Source organism: Emydura macquarii, unplaced genomic scaffold, assembly GCF_026122565.2.
Source record: "Emydura macquarii macquarii isolate MOO-44397 ecotype Brisbane River unplaced genomic scaffold, CSIRO-AGI_Emac_v2 contig_1230, whole genome shotgun sequence".
Classification (NCBI taxonomy): Eukaryota; Metazoa; Chordata; order Testudines; family Chelidae; genus Emydura; species Emydura macquarii.
Window position 1 is genome coordinate 6,265,959 of NW_027131367.1, and position 23,607 is coordinate 6,289,565.

General features: G+C 38.1%; 1 protein-coding gene across 6 annotated transcripts in view; it reads right to left on the minus strand.

Moving 5' to 3' along the window:
- The window catches only part of CEP112 (centrosomal protein 112), a 284,681-nt gene extending 264,343 nt beyond the window's left edge, over positions 1 to 20,338 (minus strand). For 5 of the 6 annotated variants that reach the window (XR_010919549.1, XM_067547324.1, XM_067547325.1 and 2 more), the window contains exons 1-5: positions 19,932 to 20,338; positions 17,871 to 18,003; positions 14,409 to 14,599; positions 12,672 to 12,841; positions 386 to 482 (exon numbers count right to left, since the gene is read on the minus strand). Coding sequence is in view for 5 of the 6 variants with exons in the window: in XM_067547324.1 (XP_067403425.1) it covers positions 386 to 482; positions 12,672 to 12,841; positions 14,409 to 14,599; positions 17,871 to 17,970 (558 nt within the window). In the remaining variant the exon portion in view is untranslated. The remainder of the gene's footprint in view (positions 1 to 385; positions 483 to 12,671; positions 12,842 to 14,408; positions 14,600 to 17,870; positions 18,004 to 19,931) is intronic. The other variant, XM_067547323.1, reaches the window with a different exon arrangement.
- Between the last annotated feature and the right edge of the window lie 3,269 nt (positions 20,339 to 23,607).

Below are 23,607 nucleotides of genomic sequence, written 5' to 3' on the forward strand. Positions count from 1 at the left end.
CAAAGGTCAACTATCATTAAATGCAGCCAAAAAAGCCTCAGCCATTTTCTTTAATCTATTATTGCAAAATACAAGATGATGTCAACAGCAGTTAATTTGCCAAATTGTTTAATGGGAACAATTCAGCTGACCAGCTTTATTCTGCACTAAATCAGGGTCATCCACATAGGACAAAGTGGTCGTAACCAATGTGAATTTTTTTCTGCAACTGCAGAGCGCAGACTTTGGTGGGCTTCAGTCTTTCCCGCTGCTGTTTGCTACATTTCTCTGCTCACACACAGGGATAATGACTCTTACAATTAGAAATGACAATTTTATGGGGCTACATAAAAACAATTCACTGAAACAAAATCAAATTTTATTACAAAAAGTAAAAGCATCTTACAGGCGTCTGCATGACAAGGTTGTCCTCATCTGACCGGTGAGGTGGACTCATAGAATGTGACCTTAATGCTAGCTTCCCATTATATTTGTATCTTTCCCTGTCGTCACAAAACAGTAACAACCAGAATGTAAGGAATTCACATCCAACAACTTGTGGTACACAATGGACAAGTAACGATCTTAAAATGTTTTTAAAGTAATAGATACAGGAGAAAATACTATGTGAAGTTATACAGATTAACAATAAATTGGTTAACAGAATGAGAGGGAAAATAATGTTTTTGCAGCATCTAAATTGAAGCATTTTGAAAACAGTGGAAAGATGAATGAACGACTCACATTCTCTTCATAAACAAAGTCAGAATATTTAAGGCATCATGTAATGCCACGTTATTTTAACATGTTTTCTTTGTTTCTCCTTGTTATATACATTTGGATTTTGGGTACTATGACAATTATTATTTAAGCTGGAATGCTATCCTTTACAATTGTGTATATTTTAATCAGTTCTTTCCTAAAGAAGATTTACCCTGTCCCAATACTGTAAGGTTTTATTTTGTGATATTAAAAAGATTGAATTTTCTAAAAATACCAGGATTTTGGTCCATGGATAGTGTTTTTAACATCAGAAGCCATAGCTTAAAGATGGAAAAAAGTTAATTGTTTAAAATATAGAACATTAGAATTCTAACATCATGCACACAACTTCAATTAGACTTGTGCTCCTAATTCCCCTAGGTGCTTTGTGAAAATCCCACTCTAAACTGATATTGTTATATCACTGAAGATACCTATCAAATTGCTGGGTCTACACAACAGACAAAGTAATAACTTTGCAACAATTTCCTAAGTTCAAGGGAAAAATAAGAAAAGACTCAACATAATTAATGATGACTAAAACATTTATGGCAGTGGAATAATATTCAGAAATAGAAGGGCTATACTATGAAGCAGCCTGTACTACTGGTGAGATAATTTTCAATTGATGTCACAAGTAGGGTCACAGCGATACGACAATTATCTTCCATTTATAGAACATTTCATCAAAAGGATCAAAGGGCTTGATAAAACTATACATAGAAATCACTTCATCCAACATGGTAGGGAAATTACACACAATCAGTTATTCTTCTTTGAAGATATCATTTGACTGGATCCCTGCTCTTTGGTCTCTTACACCAGATAGGCTAGAGTTCCCTTAGCTCTCCAAGATTTTTTAACTCCTTGTGACACTAGCAGTTCAGCTCTGTTCAGAACCCAACAGCTGGTAATTCAGTGCCTCAAGAACACTTGTTTCAGTTTCTTGATGAGCAGGAAGTACACAGCTCCCCAAACCAAATGTTAAATGTAATAGCTAGCTAAAGAATATTTATGCTATTTAGACAACCACTTGGGGTGGGGGATGGGGCATTCAGTCAGTGAGTTTCACAGATATTTGCTGACAGCAAAGGAATGGTGAGACTTAGAAGTCTTGGGTTCTATTCCAAGTTGTGGAAGGGCATGTGCTCTTGTGGCACGGACTCTTCTGCCTGCTATCAGTCACTCCCTTTGCTCAAGTGGGAGGTGTCTACGTGGTAGAACTAAAGATTCTAACCCTGCTGATGACCCATGTGGGTGTTAATATGATGCCACATGATGGAATTTCTGTTTGTTCAGTTTGCTATTTCAAAAACCTAGGAAATTACATACAAACGATTTCTTTAAAAGAATATTACTATGATCGCAAAGTCAAGCACCCAAAAGCTAGGCAATACCAGAATTAAGGTTGCCTTAAACTAAATATCTGATGAGAAGGGACATAAATGTAAAGAATAAATTCCAACTCTTAAAAAACTTACATTTAGTCTGTGTTAAATTACAGCTATGAAACATGGACATCCAAAATATTGATAATAAAGAAATTACAATCCTCTGAATTATGATGTTATAGAAGAATTCTGAAAATATCATGATAGACCGAGTAAGCAACAAAATGGCATTGGAGCTTCTTGGAACTCAGCAAATACTAGTTGGAGATCTTATGAAAACAAAGATTCAATGTGTAGAGCAAATTTTTAGGGTTTCAGCAAGTGTTGCATGTTGATGGGCAAAAGAACACTAAGGAGAAAAAATGATCTTGGACAGATCTTGGTATCCTGGTGGATCAAAAGGATTATTCATCCACAAAGAGATTAACAGAGAATCATACAGAATGGGCTACCATGGCTGCAAACTTCCAGTATGGAGATGTCACATAAGAGAAAGAAGAGTGCAACTTGAATTCAGTCCCCTTTGTGTATGCTTTCTGATAGTCTTTAATTACATGATCATATACTAATTTTTCCACAGGACCCCTGCCTTGTTCAGTGCGAATGATGGATCTACTCTGGAGCTGAATCAGAGTTGTATAGTGAAGGAGACTTGTCTGTGGGACCCCTACCTGATTTGTTATAGAATCTTGGAAGGTATAGTGAGTAAGGCAGAGGTCTGCAGGAAGAGAAAGGGCAGCCGCATGGTTAAGACAGTTGAATGCTGCCCTAGAGAACAGACTTCTATTCTGGCTTCTGCCACAGAGTTCCTACTTGATGCCAATCAAGTCAATTAAGACAAACTTTTCAGACCCGGTAATTAATCGTGTGTACCTCACATATGGGATGCTCAGCTTGATACCCTGCGGTCTGATTGGCAGAAATGCTGAGCACTCACAACTGCAAAATAAGTCAACGGCTGCTGTCCTCTGAATGGATGAAGTGCTATATAATGCTATGTGATTTGACAAATCAGATTCTAGGTGTCTTTTTTCCTTAATATCTCTTAGCCTCAGTCCCCCATCTGTAAAATGGAGATAAATAATACCGCCTCATCTCACAGAGGTATTGTGAAAATAGTTTCCTTACTGTTTATGGTGCAATATAGTGGAGAATGCCACAGAAAAGTCCATGAGGAAATCAATAATTCTGTTCTCAGAGCACTCAATGAGGCAGAGGTCCTCTGGAAAAAAAATAGTATGTGATCATTTAGTTAAAACTGTATCATAATCATGTGCACAATGGGGATGAATTAAGGTTGCACAGCAGTTTAATTAACATTTGGGAAGTCCTTTGAATCCCTAAGATGAATCTACTTGTGAAATTCTTCCCTCTTTCCCCTATCCTCTGGTTCAGAAGGAGTGTGCAACACTTAAGACTGCTTAAAAGAAGTGGTACACTGGGCTTTGCATGTCCTTTACACAAAGTTTTGTCTGATAATCGCAATGTGTTACCATTACTCCTGCAAAGAGTACCAAGGAATTGTTAACAGGTGTAGGTAGCCAGTACCTTTATAATAGAAAGACAGTATACTAAGCAATAGAAAGCCCCCTAACAGCAGTCAGACACTATTTCAACATTAGCCGAGAAGAGATGCACCACCCATACTTACTCATTACAACCATTTCTTGCAGTACAGCATGAAGCAAAGGCAGAAAGAGACAAACAAATAGAACTTTTAAACTACAATCAACATCTCACAATAAATGTTGTCCTTTTTCTGAAACTATTTTACACATCAAGTAGCTCTGTCCAGACAAGATATTTGGGTAATCAAAATATTTTAATTATGCCCTTGACATTTGTTGAACCATATTTTTTCATATTCTACCATAACATTGCTAGAACCATAATAGTTAGAATTGAAATATCCACTTATATAATTAGTCATTTCTTTGCACAAAAAATGTAGTGCTTACACGTTTCTTAATTATTATTCAAGAGTTATAAATAAATTCAGAAGAAGACTTAACTCTATCACTCAAGAGAATAATGTTCCTGATTTAGTCACTCCAGCAGTATGTAAGTTCAAAAGGTTAAAAACATAGTAAAATTTATTTAAAACTAGAATCTTTAAATCATAGTCACTGTATGAACCTGCTATATAACTGTGACCAAAAACATCATCATTTATGACACTTGCATTATGGGAAGCCTTCATACAGGGCTGTAGGCAAAATGTCTATCCTATTTTAATAATGGATTAAACAACAAAAAACCCCTTTGTTTAAAAATTAAACGTTACTGAAACATTAGGTTCTCTTTTAATTGTTAAACAGATTATGAAAACAAGTTAGAAATGTATGTATTGTCTATTACACAGAGCTCCCATGCAGCCCATGTCACAAATGATGTCAGCTTAAAGTAACAATATCCTCTCCTTTTTAAAAAGCATATAACCCAACTTCCACAGCTCATGACTTCTTGCTGTGGGAATGCCAGGGGTGCCTACAGATCTTGTATGTGGTGCTGAAATACATTTTGCTCTGTCAAGGGTTATTATACTATAAATCCTACAGAACAATGTGCTGCAGTGTTCTTATCACTATAACATCAGATACATGGACTATATGTTGGGAGAAAAAAATATAAACAGGAAATTAGGAAAAAGACATGTAAAGAAAAAAACCTCTCCTTTAAAACAGTATTTATATTTCCAGGATAAGTTCTAAATACTGCAGGAAGGAATAACCTATGCAGTAGTGCCCAGAGGCTGCAATAAAGATCAGGGCCCCACTGTGCCAGGTAATGTATGAACACATAGGGAGAAACAGTCCCTAGGCCAAAGAGCTTACAAACGTGTTTGATTTCTTACTATCACTGAAGATGAATGAACCCATAAAATGGAATTATGCCAGTATGCCTATTTCTAGGCCCTAGTGCTAGCCCTAGCCCCACTGAAGAACTAAGGCAGCTCATAAATAAACATACGGAATATACAACTTGAGGGAACAGGGAAAAAAAGGGTGACAATAACAAGATTAGTGGTTATACAGCAAGGATTGTGCATATTTTAAGGGCTCATCTTTCATCCTCTTATTTCTCATAGACAAGACAACAGATGTAAGATTTTAGAATAGTCCCAAGTGCAGTGAAGGAAGTTATTTGGTGAACAGTTTTGAGGCAGGCATTCCAAATGTGTTTAGAGGCACAGAATAAGGTATGGGAACACCTGTAAGGGAAGTAAAAGAAACAAGCATTGAGACTAGCATCACTACAGAGCACAAGAGTAGAGGAAAAGATACAAGAGAGCAGGTCAGAGACACAGGCAGAGTCTGAACGCTTTAAGATCTAGAAGGCAAGGACAAGAAGTTTGAAATTAACGTAGAACTCCATGGGAAACCAGTAATTTAAAGGATGAGAGTAGAGAGTAACGTGGTCAAAGTAATGGGCCAGAAAGCTGTTCTGGCAGTTTCATTTCATGTCAGCCTCATTGACTGGACAGGGTTGGGAAAGTCCTGAAAAGGGCAAGACTGCAGTGTTTAAGTGAGGAAATGATTAAGGCATTGATGAGAACCTCATCCACCAGAGAAGAAAGGTCAGGTTGTATTTTTAGAACAAACCTGTGGAGTAAAGAGAGTCAGAATTGGGTCACAACCTGTATATGTGAATAAAAGGGAGAAATGAAGATAAGTCTCATGGTATGGGCCCTGGTCACAGGCAGAATGGCTATAGTCTGAATTGTAATGGAGAATGGAAGTAGAGAAGAGGATCTGTAAGAAAGAATTATAAGCCCAGTTTTGGCTATGTTAAGTTTGAGGTCATAGAGAAATATCTTTCAATGTATAGTACAGTGCAAATCCACAAAATATATCCCCTTAATCAATGTGCATACTTACAAATAGCCACGTCCTATTAAAGTCAAGTCAGACTATTTAAATACCTTACATTCTTTCCATCCCAGCAAAAAATTACTGTGAGTTATGCCAAGAGATGCTGTGATGAATTAAGTGTTTATGGAGAGAGAGGCTATTGTTGGAAGTACAGTATAAATTAGTCACTTCTATGAAAACTGAAACACAAACCAACTTTCCATGAGGAAAACTGTCCCAGTTTTCATCTAAGCAGCAGGGAGCACTGAAATGTACCAACTGGAGCGTACCTGTTTTCTGACACCAGTAAATATCAATAAAGTGTGAGGATAAACAATAGTGATGGAAATGCAGTGAATGGGTTGAATAAACAAAAACTAGGAGGAAAAAGAACAAAAGGAATATAAAAATGCAAAGATTGTCTCCAGTGATTCATAACATACCTATCCTCAACATAATTTTATTCTGCTAGGATTTATTTTATATTGCAAAAAGACAAATCTGTATCTGTTTATAAATCTACACTCTCTCAATATAGGCCGTTTCTTTTCAGGTTATGTGATGGCTAGATAAAGCTTCAGGTTTTTTTTTAAACCAGATGTCATGTTCGTTTCATTAAGTAGCACCAATACATTTTAAATCTGACTCATAAACGATTACTCAAGTATTTTAAAATTGGAAAAGTGTGTTCAGATATATTTTAGGCACCTCTTTGCTATTTTTAAGTGTACCATAAAAAAGAAGCAGTGTTGCTCCGTTTTATAAGTAGAAACTTGGAAAAAGCCTCTACGTGAGACTGTTGCTTAGCCTTAATCAACCATACAGGATATAAGAGGAGTTCCTTTGCAGTCTTCTCTGCTCATCATTCTGGGCGTAAAGACAAGGGTGCTATTCTCCACTCTCCCCCACCAATGCAGGTGGATGGGGAGTAGCCACAGCTTAGATTCCAACCTCATCACCCCCCGGATACTAGCCAGGACAGTGGGCTGGCATGGAAAGAGGAAATAATTTGCTACTGATAAAGGAGAGTAGCAAATTATTTTACTAAGAACAGGGTAGAAGAACATGTGGGTTCCTCCAGGGGTGTTGCAAACAGGACTGTTTCTTAAGGCATAATCTAGACTTCTATAAACAAATCTACTAATTCAGTTAGAAAGGTCAGATTTCTATTCAAATCTAGCTATACATTAATTTAAATCTACCTTCCCGATTTCTGAAATGAAGAAGACCTCTCTTGTCCAATCAAGCCCAGCGGTACTCAATCACACTTTGGTGCGAAAAAAAAGATCTGACAATCTGCATTTATTTTACAAATGTAAAAGATCAGTATATTCCTACAAAAAAACAGCTATTTCCATAAGCAAAATAACATGTATACATAGTACAAAAATAACCGAGTACGGCAGCAACAACTGCTCCTTTACTCTGATTTTTAAAACGGAGACAATCTTGCGTTATGTTACTCAAACCTGAGTTTTGGTTGCTCTCAAATACACAATTCATGAGCACGTTTCTTTGAAATAAATGGCTTTTCTTTTAAATGTCTTCAGAAACTGCTACACTCTACCTGTAAGAATTAAATTACCAATAGTAGGATAACAGAATATTCATCAAAACTAAAACAAACTGCTTATTCACAGAGGACACCTTACATAGGTTTTCCTTTATTACATAGATTGGAACAAGTTCACCATCTGCTGGCCATTTTAATAAATTGCAGAGGTATCACAAACACTGAAAAGCTTCACAATTTTAATATTTATTTATTGAGCACTGACAGCATGTTCACCGCTGTAAAAACAAAAGAAGATCTGGTCCCTTCACCAAAAAGCTAACAAAGTAATACAGACACATTTTACACAAACTATTCCCATGAAACACTGTCTCTTTTTACAGATAAGAAAGCTTCATTTGGCCCATCCTTACCCCTGCATAACTCAAATGTTTTTCTCTTTACTACTCAGTTTATGTGAAGTGGAAACTCTTTATTAATTTATCACGTAATTCAGAAAAACTGCCAAGTGTAAAAGTTACCCAGGTTTTCTCATCAATGTATTTTCCTCTACAAAAATTAAATGTTTTCCCCACATAACGAAGACATTTTCTTTGAATGAGTACCCACTTCTATAAGTGAGTATCTTATACTTTTGATTGCCTGCTGGCCACTAGCTGCAGTCTAACAGTACTGACAAAGAACAATGTCCATGGATCATGCTTTACAGAACAACATGTATTTAATGTGCAGTTCTAGTCTGAAAAGTGGCTTTATAAAAAAGTGTCATAATGGAGTTCCACATTTATTGTCACAATTTTAATATTGTATTGGCTCAATTTAAAAGTAAAATTAGGCTTATTTATTGCCAACATGGCAAATACATATTGAGATCTGAAAATTAAGTTGTGCTCTTTTTGCCTCTTGCTATAAAGATTCTACAGTCAAATGCTGCTCTTTAGTTACATCCATGCAACCCTGTTGTCCTCAGAGGATATCCTCATTGTCATCTGTGCAATCCTTCAGTGTGGTTGCACAGGCTTAACTAGATGCATAATCTACAGTAAACAAGGCTATGCAGAATAGCCCGGCACGTAACATTTAATTAACAATTCTTCTGCCCAAGCCAGAAAAAGCAACAGTTTCACACTGCCTGAGCTGGATTGGTTCTGCAGGGGTAACAGTAGTAAAATCTCTCTTTTTTCCCTAGTAAGTAGATATAACTCTGAATATACACAGAGATCAGATCGAATGAGTAAGAGGATGTCATTTTTATAGTCACTTAACAGAGTTATGGAACTTTAGAGAGATTCTCAGATACCAGATGCAACATCTGTCTTCTTAGTAGCCCCACCAGCTGCTAACTATGGTCTAGAAAATAAATATCTTAATGCTATGTAACTACACAGGAGAGTAAAATGAAATAAAACCTCTTCACCACACATCCCCTATGCAGTTGCATAGGACCTACCTGGATCTTGGGTCCTGATATAGGTAAAAAGGTGTGCTCTTTATGGGTTGGACTCGCTGATATTCCTCCCTGCAAGCAAGTTGGAGGAAAGAGAAAAGGAGAGGAAAAAAGCAGGGCTAGAAGTAGAGGGAGGCATGGCTCCAGCCTCCACAAGTTGACTACCAGAGTTGGTTGGATGCAAGAGGGGAGGAGTATGCTGCATCTTGTACAGTGCTAATGCAACATACTTCAGACCCTCTTCAACCCCACTCTCAGCATAAAAGTGGAGCTCCAGAGGAATCATGTCTCAGAGAGGCATCTCTAAAGCACAAAGCCTTTCTGGTTCTATTTTTAGGCTGGCACAGCTACACACCACCCCATATTCAAGCGTGGCCAAGTCTAAAAGCTTAATCTAGCCATATGTATTTTATTTTCCTTTGCTACTTAGACATTCCTTTTTGGGAAAGAAGTGTCAAGATGTATGACCAAATCTAGAGGAATAACATGGTAGTGCCAGGACTCATATGGATATAGTTCTTTGCTTGGCATCTACACTCAAGATAAAAAATCCATATCAGTGAGCATGAGCGAAGGCAACTGAAAGACCAACTAAGAGTATCAAAAGTGATACATGTGTTATCTCAGGTTTAATGGACATTAAGATATTTCCAAATGTTAAGTCACTGTTTGAAGGATATGCGGCCATCCAGTAAAATGCTTAGAAGTCCCTAAGTGACTGACGTAGCAGACAAAAGTCCCATTTACTTTTCTATAGAGTTTCAATAGGACTTGGGTACTTCTAATAGTTTTACACATCACTTATCAAACTGTGCCTGGATTTTAAAAAAAATGTAGCTTCCACAGGCAAAAACGTGGGTCAGATGGGAAGAAAAATAGTGGGTTTAAAAACCAGAGGCTCCTGGTGTGCAGATGAATGAGAGGCATAATACTGAAATCTTACACCAAAAATACCAAATTTGGGTGTACCAAATACTGAGCACCTAAATCAACAGTTAGTCATCTAAACAAAAATTATATGGGTGTTCAGTGCCTCTGAAAATTAAGTCTCTGATATTTGGGTGTCTAGGCTAAAATCATGGCCCTACTTAAATCAATGGCAAAGCACTCACTGAACTCAATGGAGCCAGGATTTCACTCCTAATTTTAAGCACACAGACTTGAACATTGTGGCCAGTCTTTGCTGTCAGAGCATAGCCACTTTTGAACTACTGCACTGATAGAAAATTTCTTCTAGCAGAACACAGGAGGATGTTCCACATTCTTACACAGGATTTATACACGAAAGATCTGCTTAATATTTCTGCTTAACAGAGCCCTAGGAAAAGACTTCAAAAAGACTGCATCTTTAATAATAAAAAATAAAAAAGCGCTAGCACACAAACAGCATAATCTAAAATGTCATTAGAAATGCTTCACATACAAAAAGGTCTAAGTAAAGGAAGATTTTATAAAGTGATCAAAACACACACTAAGGGGGAAAAATCTTTTAAGATTAAAAGAGTTTTTCAAAGGCCAAGTAGAAGTGGTTGTAAAATTTATGAGGCAGCATTAAACTTCAGTTCCAATTTCCAATACATTATTCACAATAAAAACACAAGTGTGAAATATTGTAAATTTCTTGTGCACTTTTTTCTGTTTGTTTAGCAGGATATTTTATATTTATTATTTTGTTCAGGATCAACGGGAGATGATAAAATGGCACCAGGTGATTTCTTAGATATGTATGGTCAGAGGAAGAGCTACAGATTTAGGGAAGACCGCTCATTCACAGTCTGCAGAAGAATACAGGCCAGGATAGCCTGCTTCCTTACATGTATGAATTAAATATAAGAGAGACTTAAGTCAATAGATCTTTCTAACAAAGTATATATCAATCAAATAAATCCAAAAGACATTTCTAGTCAAAACATCTCATTTTCCAAAGTAACCAAAGAGGAATGTAAGTTTTATATTTAGTTCATAAAGAAAAATCAGGTTAGGTACACAGAGTTATCAGACGTCTGATTAATACGCTCAGCAACTATAAGGGTCCATCTGGAGACCTGATTGTAATTCAGAGAGGTGTTCCCAAAGCTCCTGAATTGTCTGATTATATTAAAGCTTCTTGCAGTTGTCAACCAGTCAACTGTTTTTCAATATACCAGACTATCCCTCATATCAGTAGATAGTTTGTTCTTTTTCCATGTTCTCTCCTGATACTGTTTAGTTAAAACCATTTTCAAGTGTCAGGGACAAAAGAACTTTCACACATCAATAAAGAGGTCTATAAGGCTCAGAATTATTTTTTAGATTACACATTAAAAAGCTCAGAGCTCAAAACAAACTGAAGACAGAAGTAAGATCAACATAATATACACCTCTTGTTAAATTTTACAGAATGTCATGATTCCTGTTTTAAAAAACACATTCTGATCCCACATAATTGCCAAGAACCAGATTCCCCCGGATCCTGAATCTTGGGAGACCTGCAAGAGAAACTGCACTGGCTCCAAGGCCTCTTCAAGACTCCTATATGTATGGCTGCCTGTATGACTCCATTGGATGATCTACCTTCCTTCTACTCAAAGTCCTACTCTAGACATCCAAAGTGACTCCCTCTCAGGCCTTGGGAAAGTCACTTAGGCACACTGAACCAGTTAGTTCAGTAAGTTATCGGTCAAATGATGTAAAATATTCACTTACACAAATCACAGGAATGTTGTGAGCTGCTGTGTGTTGTGTTCTGATCTGAAAAGGGTTTCAAGTTGAAGTTGACTGCACTTTCTATTATAAGACCGTGCTCTCAATTGCTTATAAAAAACTTTGCCAAACTTTAATGATTCAAGTTCAAATTTTCCATGCTGGCTGTCTGCGTTACGTTGAATTTTTTTTTTTTTTTTTTTTTTTTTTTTTTAACTTCAGCAAAAACAATTCAACTGTTTCTCAGAACAAGATTAGAAAAAATAATTGTTTTGCCCATGTGAATAAAAATTCTTACAATCATTTTTTTTAAAAGTTCTAGCACTTCCATGCCTTGGATCAGGAACTTAAAATTGGCAGAGAGGACACACCGGTCTGAGGGATGTATCTTTTGCCATCTCTGTGATCTCCATTAAACTGCCCAAATATAGCCAAATTATAAGCTTCTCAAAAGTTTCAATTTCCACATGCTCAGTAGAGACTTGTGAGAGATTGGTGCTAAATTCCCTAAGAATCTGCATGGAGCATGCTCCAATCCAGGGCTCCAGGGGGAGGGCAGGCTTTTCCCTGCAGTTGCTCTTCTTAGCTGTGGAGGGACACTGTGGAGCCAGGGACAAGAACTGAAAACAAGCAGACTCTCTCCTGTGCTCTCAATGCTCAGGCTACAAGATGAAACAGTGATTCAAAGACATGGCGAGGGGAGGCAAGGGGAAGGGAAGAGAAGGAGGACTGCAGAAGCCAGAGGGTGGGTCAGAGGAGAGGATAGGGAGGCTGAATTGGAGCAGTGGGGCAGGGAAAATAGTTTGTAAATTTGTAATTAAAGACTAGCATAATGCTTATACATAAGGGGCCTGAATTAAGTTTGTATAGGCAACCTTAATTCTGACATTTCCAAACTTTTGAGTGCTTAACTTTGCAACCTTAATGTTCTTTTAACATAGGTATTATTGTTTTATACACAAAAAACTAGCACTTAATATAGTAAGACTATGTCCAACTCAACACATTAATAAACATTATTTATAGATCAGATTTTGCATTCTTACCTGTGTGCAAGTGGTGATGCTACCAAAGCTGACTCATCTCTAGAAGAGAGTTTCCATGATTCATCCAGTTTAGATTCACTTGCTCCTAGTTCTCCCATGACCCAATCTGGTAAAGCTTCTGGGCTACCACTCTGTGTTCTTGCTGAATTTGGTTCATCAAAATAGATGGACTATAATTAAAAAGTTAAAGATCCAGTAAGTGGAAAAAGATAAACATTATAAGATCAAAACTTTTGTTTTAAAAAAACACCAGGAATATATGACCTTTCTTTATCATCATCACCATCACTTGCTTGCTGGTTTGGTAGCAGCATAAAGAATGCAATTCTGTTTCCACTAAAGTCAAAAGGGAGTTTGCCAATAAGTTCAATGAGTGCAGGAACAAACATTTAAAATAGGGGCCAACCAATATATAAGGAAAATAATTTTAAATTTACACAGCACCTTATCACCATAGAACATCTTTGCATGGCTAGTGTTATTGACAGATAACAAAACTATCTATGAACAGTGTCATAAATTGCTAACTAGTTCTGAAGAGCAGGACAAGGTTTAGCTCCATACCATGTTAAATCAGTTAGCGACTGACTTTCCTGCACTAATCCAGCACTTAATGATCCAGATCCAACTGCCTCTTCCAACAGCAAGATTAATAGCACAATCCTCCAGCCCCCAGCATCCCCATTACCTTGCGGTCCTGCTCATCATGAAGCCGTCCTCAACGCACAGAGAGAATATTACTTTTATACATTTAAAACATTGTTCTAAAACATTAATTATTTTTAGTTTTTGGCAATAAAGTTGGGGAGGGAAGAGGAAAGAACAAACAGGGAGGGGGAAAAGAGCTTTTGATGGCCCAAGAGATCAGAAATGGTTAGTTCTGTATAGGAAATCATCAATATTTTTTCAATCCAATAATCAATAATTTATCATTATTTTATTCCATACATATATCAAATTCAAAGAACACTTCAAAACCAAAAATTGAGCAATAGAGATTAATGTAATGTCTTTCATCCAAAATGTGAAATGAATTTTACAATACTAATAAATTAAAGAACTGACTTTCAGGTCAATGAGAGCTGCAGGATGTTGAGCATTTCTAAAGCTCAGGCCCTACACTTTATATACTTCTCATATGAAGTATTATCCCCATACACTTTTTAAAAAAAAATATATATATATATATATATATGCAGAGTATTTAATTGATTTGCACATCTAAGTCTGTAACAAAGCCAGGAATACATCAGAATATCAGATTCCTAAGTCCTATGCTTTAAACACAAGACTCTTTCCTTTCACAGTACCAATTTAAAGTTTAAGTCTAGCTTTGAAAATACTGACTATGTCCTTTTAAGCACATTTTTAAAGTTATCTGTACATACCAGTTAGCAACTAATCAGATATCATCAAAAAGGCATCTTTCCGCACCTTCTGAACCTTGATTTTTATTGGCTTTCTTGGAAACATGGAATTTCGAAGAGGAAACCAAAACAGGTTATATAAAAAAAATTCACAAAGACCTAGAAATCTGTTTGCCCGCTCCAGTTACAAAATATTAAAGGACCCATGGTACAAGTTTTAGGCCAACATTCACTCCTTGCAGTTCCATTGAAATTACTGCAGAATTTGACTCCATCTGTAACTAAAAGTGAATACTTAAACATATAATTTTTAAACTACATTTATCAACTACTCAAATTTGTTCTCCATAAAAATGAAATAAATACCCACCATGTACGAAGGCAAGGTTTTCAGTAATCCTGGTTCGGGTTTATGTGTAAAAGGGCCTTCTAGAACTCCCTTTTTCAACATATGCAGCAGGAGTTTTGCATACAAGTTCCGGTTCTTCCTACCCATGATTCCTGCACCTGCGCCTGAGGGTTCGCAGAGTTTTTTAATCCAGAGTGCACATCTCTGACGTTCTAGAAAAATACATGCCATTACAAGAGACTTTCTGAGAAAAAAAGAACAAACTTAAGAACGGCAGAAGTTACAAAAGAAACAGAATAATATTGCGTACATCTGTCTCTTCAACCAAGAATTAAGTTTTGCACAAAGGAAGTTTTAAAGTAGAACATGATATTTATAAAGCAAGTGTATATTTTTCATAGAAAAGAACTGCAGGCCAAACATAAAGCACAAATGGAAAAAATGTAATTTATTCACCAGAACACGACAGAAAAAGAAAATTGAATTGCCTACTAACTTTGAGAGGAGTGCTACAGAAATAATTCCATGCTATACAGGTAAAAAAAAAAACCACTTTAAATTCCACTCGGAAACCTATAGGCAGCCTGTGTGAAATCACGGAGAACTAGTATTAGGTACTTCCAGAGAACTACATCACTTAATAGGTTATGTTGCTTTCTGAACAAGTTTAAATTTCTGTGTTGATTTAGGGGTACAGTCCCATGCACACTGAAGTAATCTAATCTTCTGTGATAAAAGCAGCAAGGTCCACACCCAAAAGAGAATCACAGTCTCCTAACCTGGCATATATGGGATAAAACCCTCCTCAACACTGTGGTTTGGGATAGCTTAACATCAGCTTGTTACCCAACAACAGCCCAAACGTACAAACTCTAGCAAGAAATAGCAGGCACATATCCTCCACAAATATAATCTTCACCATAATTTCTAGTTGTTTACCCCCAACGTTACCAGCAGCATCTCAGTCTTACCCAGATTGAGTTTCAACTAGCTCCTCCCTCCACCAACAATGAGCCTAGTTCTTCCCTGATGGCATTTCCCAGTCAGGAACAAGGAGCCAAAGGAAAAAGGTCTTCTAACACCATTAGTCTCTCAGTAAAAGACCAAATGAAAGTCACATCTGGGAACAAATATTAAACTCTACTTACAGTATGGGAGATGCTACCTGGAAACAGTGACTCTGAAAGACCTGAGTCATGGTGGATAATCAGCTAAACATGAGCTCTCAGCACAACATTGTGGCCAAAAGGGGTAACGTAATCCTTCAATGTATAAGCAAGGGAATATTGAGTAGCAGTGGCAAGGTTATATTACCTCTGTATTTGGCACTATCCTCACCTGCTACTGGAATACTGCATCTAGTTCTGGGGTATCCACAACTCAAGAAGAACATTGATAAATTGGAGAGGGTTCAGAGAAGAGCCACAAGAATGATTTAAGGTTTGGAAAATGTCTTATAGTGAGAAACTCAACAAGCTCAACCTATCAAAGAGAAGGTTAATGGGTGACTTGGTCACAGTCTATAGGTACCTACATGAGGAAAAGATATTTGATAATAAAGGGATCTTCAATCGAGCAGACAAAGGTATGGCCAATGGCTGGAAGATGAAGCTAGACACATTCAGACTAGAAATAAAGGACAAAATTTTAACAGTAAGGATAATTAATCATTGAAATAACTTCCCAAGTGCTGTGGTGGAATCTCCAATATTGAAAAGTTTTAAATCAAGATAGGATATTTTTCTAAAAGATCTGCTTTAGTTCCAGCATGGTTATTCAACTTCAAGCAGGAATTAATACAGGGAAGTCATATGGCCTGTGTTATGCACGAGGTCAGACTAGACAACATTAACAGTCTCTTCTGGCTTTTATCATTTACGAAACATCACTGGCCTAAACTCAGCCACATAAAATGTATCATTTGTTCCCTCCAAATCTTGCCCCACATCCCAAAATCCACTCATTCTTTCTGTAGAGTAATCAGAAGTCTCCTTATAGAAGTATTCAAATCAGCCAAGACATGAATCCAGCTTGTTTAATTAAGATGTATATCACCCAAAACAAAAACAAACAAAAACAAAATAAAAACAGTTAAAGAATTCACAAAACTCTTTAAGACTGTTAGGAAGCTTCAACCAAGACTTCCTCCACCACTGCCCTAGCAGTTTTTCCCTCCTGCTTCATCTGTCAACCAAAATAACCTCTGAGGACAAAACTGGAGAAGGCTCCTAGGACCCTTTTTGATGGCTGAAGATAAGAGATTATTAGTACATACTATCAAACCCTTGAAGGAACAATATATTCCTTCAGGACCTTCCAGAAGAGCTCTGCTTCCATTAACCTTTTCAGGGAAAACCATAAAAACAGCCCATTGCCTAAAAGGAAAGGTGTGTGATAGCCTCAGAACATGAGATAATTGTTGATCCATGATAAGAGTTTAATTTTCAAATGGATAAAAAAGAGACACATTCCAGAATTAATTTCTGTAGAGTCATATTTATGCATAGTTTACAGGGTTCTACTTTTATATAAACAATTTTGAGTGTTATTCTCAATTCCAGAGAATATTCCTCTAATGTCTGCTTCAGAGATAAAATAAAAATATTGTTGTATTGAAAGTAATCTGATTACAGTATCATTATTGTGATATGAAAACCTACTTCTGATAATTGAGATCCTGCAAGGTACTGAGCAACCTCAATTACTATTAAACTCGATGTGACCTGAGGACTGTCAGTGCCTTCAGAATAATGCCTTCAGTTGCAAAATACAGTTTGCATGAGCATTAACATTTTATCATCCAATTTAAAGGCCTGAGACAGGAAACTTATTTATGTCAGTAGCCTTTACTCAAATACTTCCATGGAAGACAAGACTACCTGTGGGATTAACAACTATTAGTGTAAACAAAGGTTTGCAGAGTCAGGCCTTTAATTTGAAGATTGCATATTATTAAAAGGAAGTAGTTCACTTCTAATTGCTTAGCTCATAAAACATCACTCATTTACTGATACTTGTACTATTCATTTAAAAAGTTCCAGTGCTGGATTTATTTCTTTTATGAACATAACTGTGTCTTGACAGATTGGTCTCTAAAAAAAATGCTTGCAATTTTATAAATGGAATAATCTCCAAGACAAAGCCTATTTTAATTTTTAATTTCCACTGAATTAATTAATTGGAAAATACAGGAATTAATATATTTATGCAACAGTCCATTTACGTCATCAAATTAAGAAGGATGAGCTTGAATAAACAGTTTTAACAAAAGGTGCTTAAAAGATAACCTAAAAATCAACTTTAAAAGTTGTGCACATATGATGCACTTTGCAATACTAGGTTTGTGATACTTCATTTGTTATTTAGCAGAATTCATTACAAGTGCATAGAGATGTCATTATTTCACACTCAAGATTCGTAATATACCAAGATTCTGTAGTAAAACTAGAATCTTTCTGATTGTTATGTTTATTTACAGCTTACCTGATTTATGTGGTAATTTTAGCACAAATGGCTTCATATCTACAACATAGTGATCAAATTCTGCATCCAACTTCTCCCATGTTTCCTCTTCACTACTCATTGTGCTCTTACCAGCTAACCTGCAAATTTTAAACTGAAACAGAGAAGTTATATAAAACCTCATTGCTCTGTAAATTAATCTACTTCATGTCTAAATGCAAATGCTCACTTTTTGAACTATCTGGAAAAAAACCCAACAATATGGCTGTTTTATTAGAAAGAAATTCACCCACACAAAAATAGCATATCTTTGCAAAGAGCTAACTCAGGATACCTTTCTCAGATTACATGTTTGTATGGTTTTGTATGGTATATTGGAGGGAGAAAAACCACAAACAAAGAAGGCATTCCATGAGACACAGCTCATAAATAAACCCATCTTATTATTCCTTAAAAGCTATTAAACAAGATAATGTTCATCCAAATAACAACTTTTCCTACTTGAAAGTCAGTATGGAAAACAGGAACAAAAATATTACAAATAATATTTTGATAAAGTTATTGGGGAACAGAAGATGATATAGCTAAAATACAATACTCAGTTATATATTTTTTAAAACAGTGGTTTACTGGGGGGTTAGGAGAGATACAAATGTTTTTCCTCCAAATTATCTATCCCATGATCTAAAAATCCATTAGCATCCCATTCAGGAGATTGCATTTTATACCTTTATTATATATTTTAGGCTGCAATTAGCATGATTGTTGCTAAATTTAGGCCTCATTCCTATGAACACCTATGTACATACTTAACTTTAGGCACACCAATGAGTCCCACTAAAGCCATTGGGTCTGTTCAGAGTGGATAAACTTAAGTACATGCACAGATATCTTTGGAGGAGCAGGGTTTTATAATCCAATGCACTAATGACTTGTCTAGATCTTCAGCTGAAAGGGAAGCCAGTAACGTCTCCTCCCTCACATACTATATATCCCCCAGCTCTTAACATTCAACAAATTCCATCAAGAAGAAAATGTATTTTTCCTCCCCCTTTCTTCTCCTTCAGATTTTATTATGCAGTGTGTACTATCATATAACATTCTAATTTAGTATTCCATTTGCACTGCACTGAAATTTGTACATGCATATACTAATGTTGAAATTGCATTTAAACTGAACTGAAATTTGGAAATACAATGAGCCAACCAAGGGTTCCTGTTATCTTTAATTATTTCTACTTCAAAATAAAAAATTTCTACATTACACTGCAAGACTATGTTAAATACAATGCATTACAAGTAGTCATAGGGTGCCCAGATGTCCCGATAGATAGAGACAGTCCCGTTATTTGGGGCTTTATCTTATATGGGAGCCTATTACCTCCCACCCCATCCCGATTTTTCACCCGAAGTAGTCTACAGCTTCCTTTTCCCACTAGAAATTTCACAAATAAATCACAATATATAATCAATTCAGGTTCTTATACCATCCCCATCAGTGGTATGCAAGACCCTTTGCCTTACTCAGCATTCAATAATTTTCCATCCAAGGATAGAAACTTCCTCATCTATATGCTCTTGTGATTTTAAGTATTGATATGCTGCATATTTGACAACTCTGTACTATTTGCCTCATACTATACTGCTTTCCAACCCTCGCTAGCGTTTGTACAGATAAATCACCGTATCTTACTCAGCCTGTGAACTTTCCAGCCACAGGAACAGGTTTCCTTTGCTACCTCCTCCGCACATTCATCTCCATTTTGCACAAACACTTAAGCAAACGTGACAGCTTCTCGCAAACTGTACGTAGCTTCCTGCCCCCTGCTAAGAATTTTGCAAACAAGCCGCGATACCCAAGCGGGGAAGGTGGTAGCAAGGAAAGGGGCGATGACATATGTTTCTTTTCCAGTTTGCATCAGGCATCACGACGCTATGTTATTTCCCACACCATTTCGAGAGCTTTAACCAGCTTCGCACCCCGCTGCTGGGATTTTGCACATGGGGGAAGGCGATTTCCCTCCACCATTCCCCTCAATCCCGCTGCTGGGCGCACGACCATGGCCATGCAGTGCCATTTACCTCGCAGTCCACGACGCGGAGGCCTTGACACAGCTGCCTCGCACTCTGGGGGTCTCACCTGGGGCTCCCACAGCTTGCACAGTACCCGGGGGGGGCAGTTTAGGAGACGCTGCTGCAGCAGGGCAAGGGGGCACGAGGCCTGTTCTGGGGGGTCCCTATGCTGGTCTAGGGGGATCTCAGGCTGGAGGACCCCCTGCTCATTCAGTGGGGATGGAGCGTCCCCCTCCCAGGCACTGTTAAACTTGGCGCCCCCTGCCCCGAGAGGACGAGCCCGCTGCCAGCCGAGAAGCCAACGGTTCAAACCACCCCACCCCGCGGCTGCCGGCTGCCCTGATGACACACAGGGCCCGGCTTCCGTTTCCGTAGGCCGGGCTAGGCCGCGGGGGTTGCCATGGATGCGACGCTGCCGCCGGGCCTGCGGAGGTGAGGCAGGCCTCGGCTCCCTCCGGACTGCGCTGGGCTCTGGGGGAGGGGCTGGAGGCGGACGGGGGAGTTGTGGGAGGAAGTGGCCCGTTATGGGGAAGGGCGCCTTTTGGGGGGAAGGGAAGTTATTGGGGGGCAAGGCTGGGGTGATTGGGGGGGGAGGCGGTTTCCGGAAATTCCGGGCTGTGGTAGGAGCGGGGGGGGGGGGGCACAGGGAGGAACCCTGGCTGTAATGGGGGACGGGTGGTTTGCAGGACTGTCGGGGTGGGGGCTGTGGTGTAGAAGGGGTGGTTTGTGGGGCTGTGTCGGGTCAGAGCGGGGGGGCTGTTGGTGGGGGGGGTGTAGAAGGGGTGGTTTGTGGGGCTGTGTCGGGGTGGGGGTCGGGTCAGAGCGGGGGGGCTCTTGGTGGGGGGGGGCTGAGCTGTTTGGCAGTTACCTTGAAGAAGCGCTGTGTTGAGAGGTTTGGGGGGGCAGGGCTGGCGAGGGACCCCCTTTCAAAGGGTTTCACTGACCCGTGTTTTGAGGGCCTCATTTCATTTCGATTTAAGGTGGGATTTGTGCACAGAATGCGCCTCTTAGCCTTTACGTCTTTGCATAAATCTTTCTGCTTACTGAAATACTGTTTAAACATAATGAAAATGGCAAACCAAACGCACATGCCATTTGGAGGGGCCTTGTTGGTAGTGGAGCTGTTTTGTGTGTGTTAATGCCTTGCAGGAGCTTTGAGTTGGGTTTTGTTGTTTTTTCTCTGTTTTCATTCGGCCACAGATACGTTATGTTTTCATCAGTGTGGACACAGTCATAGATCCAATTGGGTATAAAACCCGGTTCTTGTAAACATGCACAAGACTAATCCAATTTAAGTCAATGAAACTACTCACTTGATTCAAGTTCTGTACATGTGTAACCATTTGTCAGAACCCACATACTGCATCTGAGGATTCTTGAGCAGTGGGAGGAATTAGTTTAAAAGATTGAAAAGTTATTTAGATGCCTATTTTATTTTTTGAGTATTGTTGTGGGGGCTGTCTCACCATCCTTAAAAAATGTTGCAAAACCTTCCTCTTTGATAAAGCTTTTTTACCAAAAGTGACATTCACAATACAAACCCCTTCTATTCTCAATACCCTAGCAACCTATTCTTCCCCTGAAACAAACAAAGAAACAGAAACCTCGCAGAGCAGAATTTTGATGGCAGAAAGGAACAAATGCCAGAGACTCCAGGCTCCATAAAGTCTGCTAAGGCCTTCACTATGGTGACAGATTTTACATGACAGGTGCTCAGATGCTATGGTGATGGGCAGCAGAATGAGACCTTAAGGCTTGGTCTACACTACAGACTTACATTGGTATATCTGTGTTGCTATGTGGATTCCCCCCCCCCCCCCTCCCGAGTGATGCAGTTATACCACCCTAATCCCCGGTGTAGACAGCAGTATGTCGACAATGGTCTTCTCCCATCAACATAGCTACTGCCTCTTGGTGGAGGTGGAGCGCTTATACCAATGGGAAAAGCTCTCCCATATGCATAAGTAGCATCTTCACTATGGTGCTTCAGTGCTGTATGTGTAGACAAGCCTAAGATAAATAGATCAAAAGGACTGGGAGAGAAATTTTAGAGTGAATTGGTTGGTGGAGGACAGGTGGGTTTTTGTGTTTTGTTTGTTTTATTGAGCAATATCTTGATAACTATCAATAATGGGGGGAGGGGGAATTTCGGTGTCATTTTGAAACTGAAGGCCAACAAAAAATAGATCTAGATTTTGGCCCTAACTATTTTTGGCAATTCTCCATTAAATGTCAACAATATGTGTATCTGAAAAGGTGCTGAACATTGTTTAACTGCTAGTATTGGCTAGAACAAACCAGCATCTTATATGCTGAATACAATTGCTTCTGGTCAACCCTTTCAGTTAAACTGCATTCATATATTTGAGTTTTGAGTTAGCTTTAGAAGTCCCTTTCTGAAGACTTCAGATCCTCCTATAGGCAGTGTTTGTGTTCTCCCATGAATAGTCTCTGAGCCTACACCTCCAGTTTAGTAAATTGGTATCACCAAAAGTAATAAGTGGTGTATGGAATTAATTGAAAAAACAATTTTGAGAGTGTTTAAAATCAAATTTTCTTTTTATTTCTATAGACATTTTAATGTAACACCTTTTTCTGTACATGATGCAAGGGAAACATCAATGTAGGTGCAAGCGAAACAGGATCTTATCAATAGCAAAAATTAATGCTCAGAAGCAGTGTATTCAGACTCCTTTTTAGTTAACTTAAATGATAATCTGTGTCTGCATGACTTGGGATCCTAAATGTGAAAGAGAGCATAAATTGCCAAATCTTATTTTTTTATTTCTATTTTCTTCCTAAAATTCCCCCGTCTGACCTTGCTTTGCCTAACATTAAAGCATCTAAAATAGCTTTTAGCTAGAGTGAGTAAACTCTTTCAGATCATGGCTAATCCTGATCCATATGCACCAATACAGCAAAGAAGAATTTCTTAAAATACTGTAGCAAATTGGTGGTTTTCTTTGATTTCTCAGTTAATCTTCAGAGGAAATAACTCTGGATTAAGGTTCATTCAGTGATAACTGTGGTATCTACTTTAGTTACCTTCATAGATTGCCTGTAATTCCTTAAAAATGTGCATTCACATATTTGCATAGTGGCAGTGCAAAAATACTGATTGAGTCCATTTACCCAGGCTTAATCTTTTGGTACAATCTCATGAGCAGACTACAAAAGATTTACACTCTTTAATCAAATGATATTTTTTAAAATTCAGACTTTAATGTAATTATGACAATCAGTAATCTTTTTATATTTTAAAATAGTGGATTTGTACTCTTCAGTAGTAGTGTTGGTGAACTGGCTGGCCCAAGTGTCCAAATAAAATGTAGAGACTTTCATCTCTAAATTACCTGTTCAAAGACCAGATTTGTAATTGCAGTTTGGTAACCTATGTGAAATTGGTCGGTCTAAGTCTGTCCAGTGACTGACAAATGGCAATAGGAATCCTTTTTGGCAGTCTCAGGAGAAAAGCCAAGACCTCAATAGACCTAATGACGACAAACCTGTTACCCAAGAATTGGTTCTTCCAGGACAGGGTTGATGCACACTGGCATGGGAGCATGGGGAAGCTTGTACCTCCATTGGTAATACTATAACTGTTTTCTTGGCAAATAGAGAACTTCAAGCTCCAGATCTGCCAAGCAAGCAAACCTGTTTTGCAGACAAGCTTACCTGTCTTTGG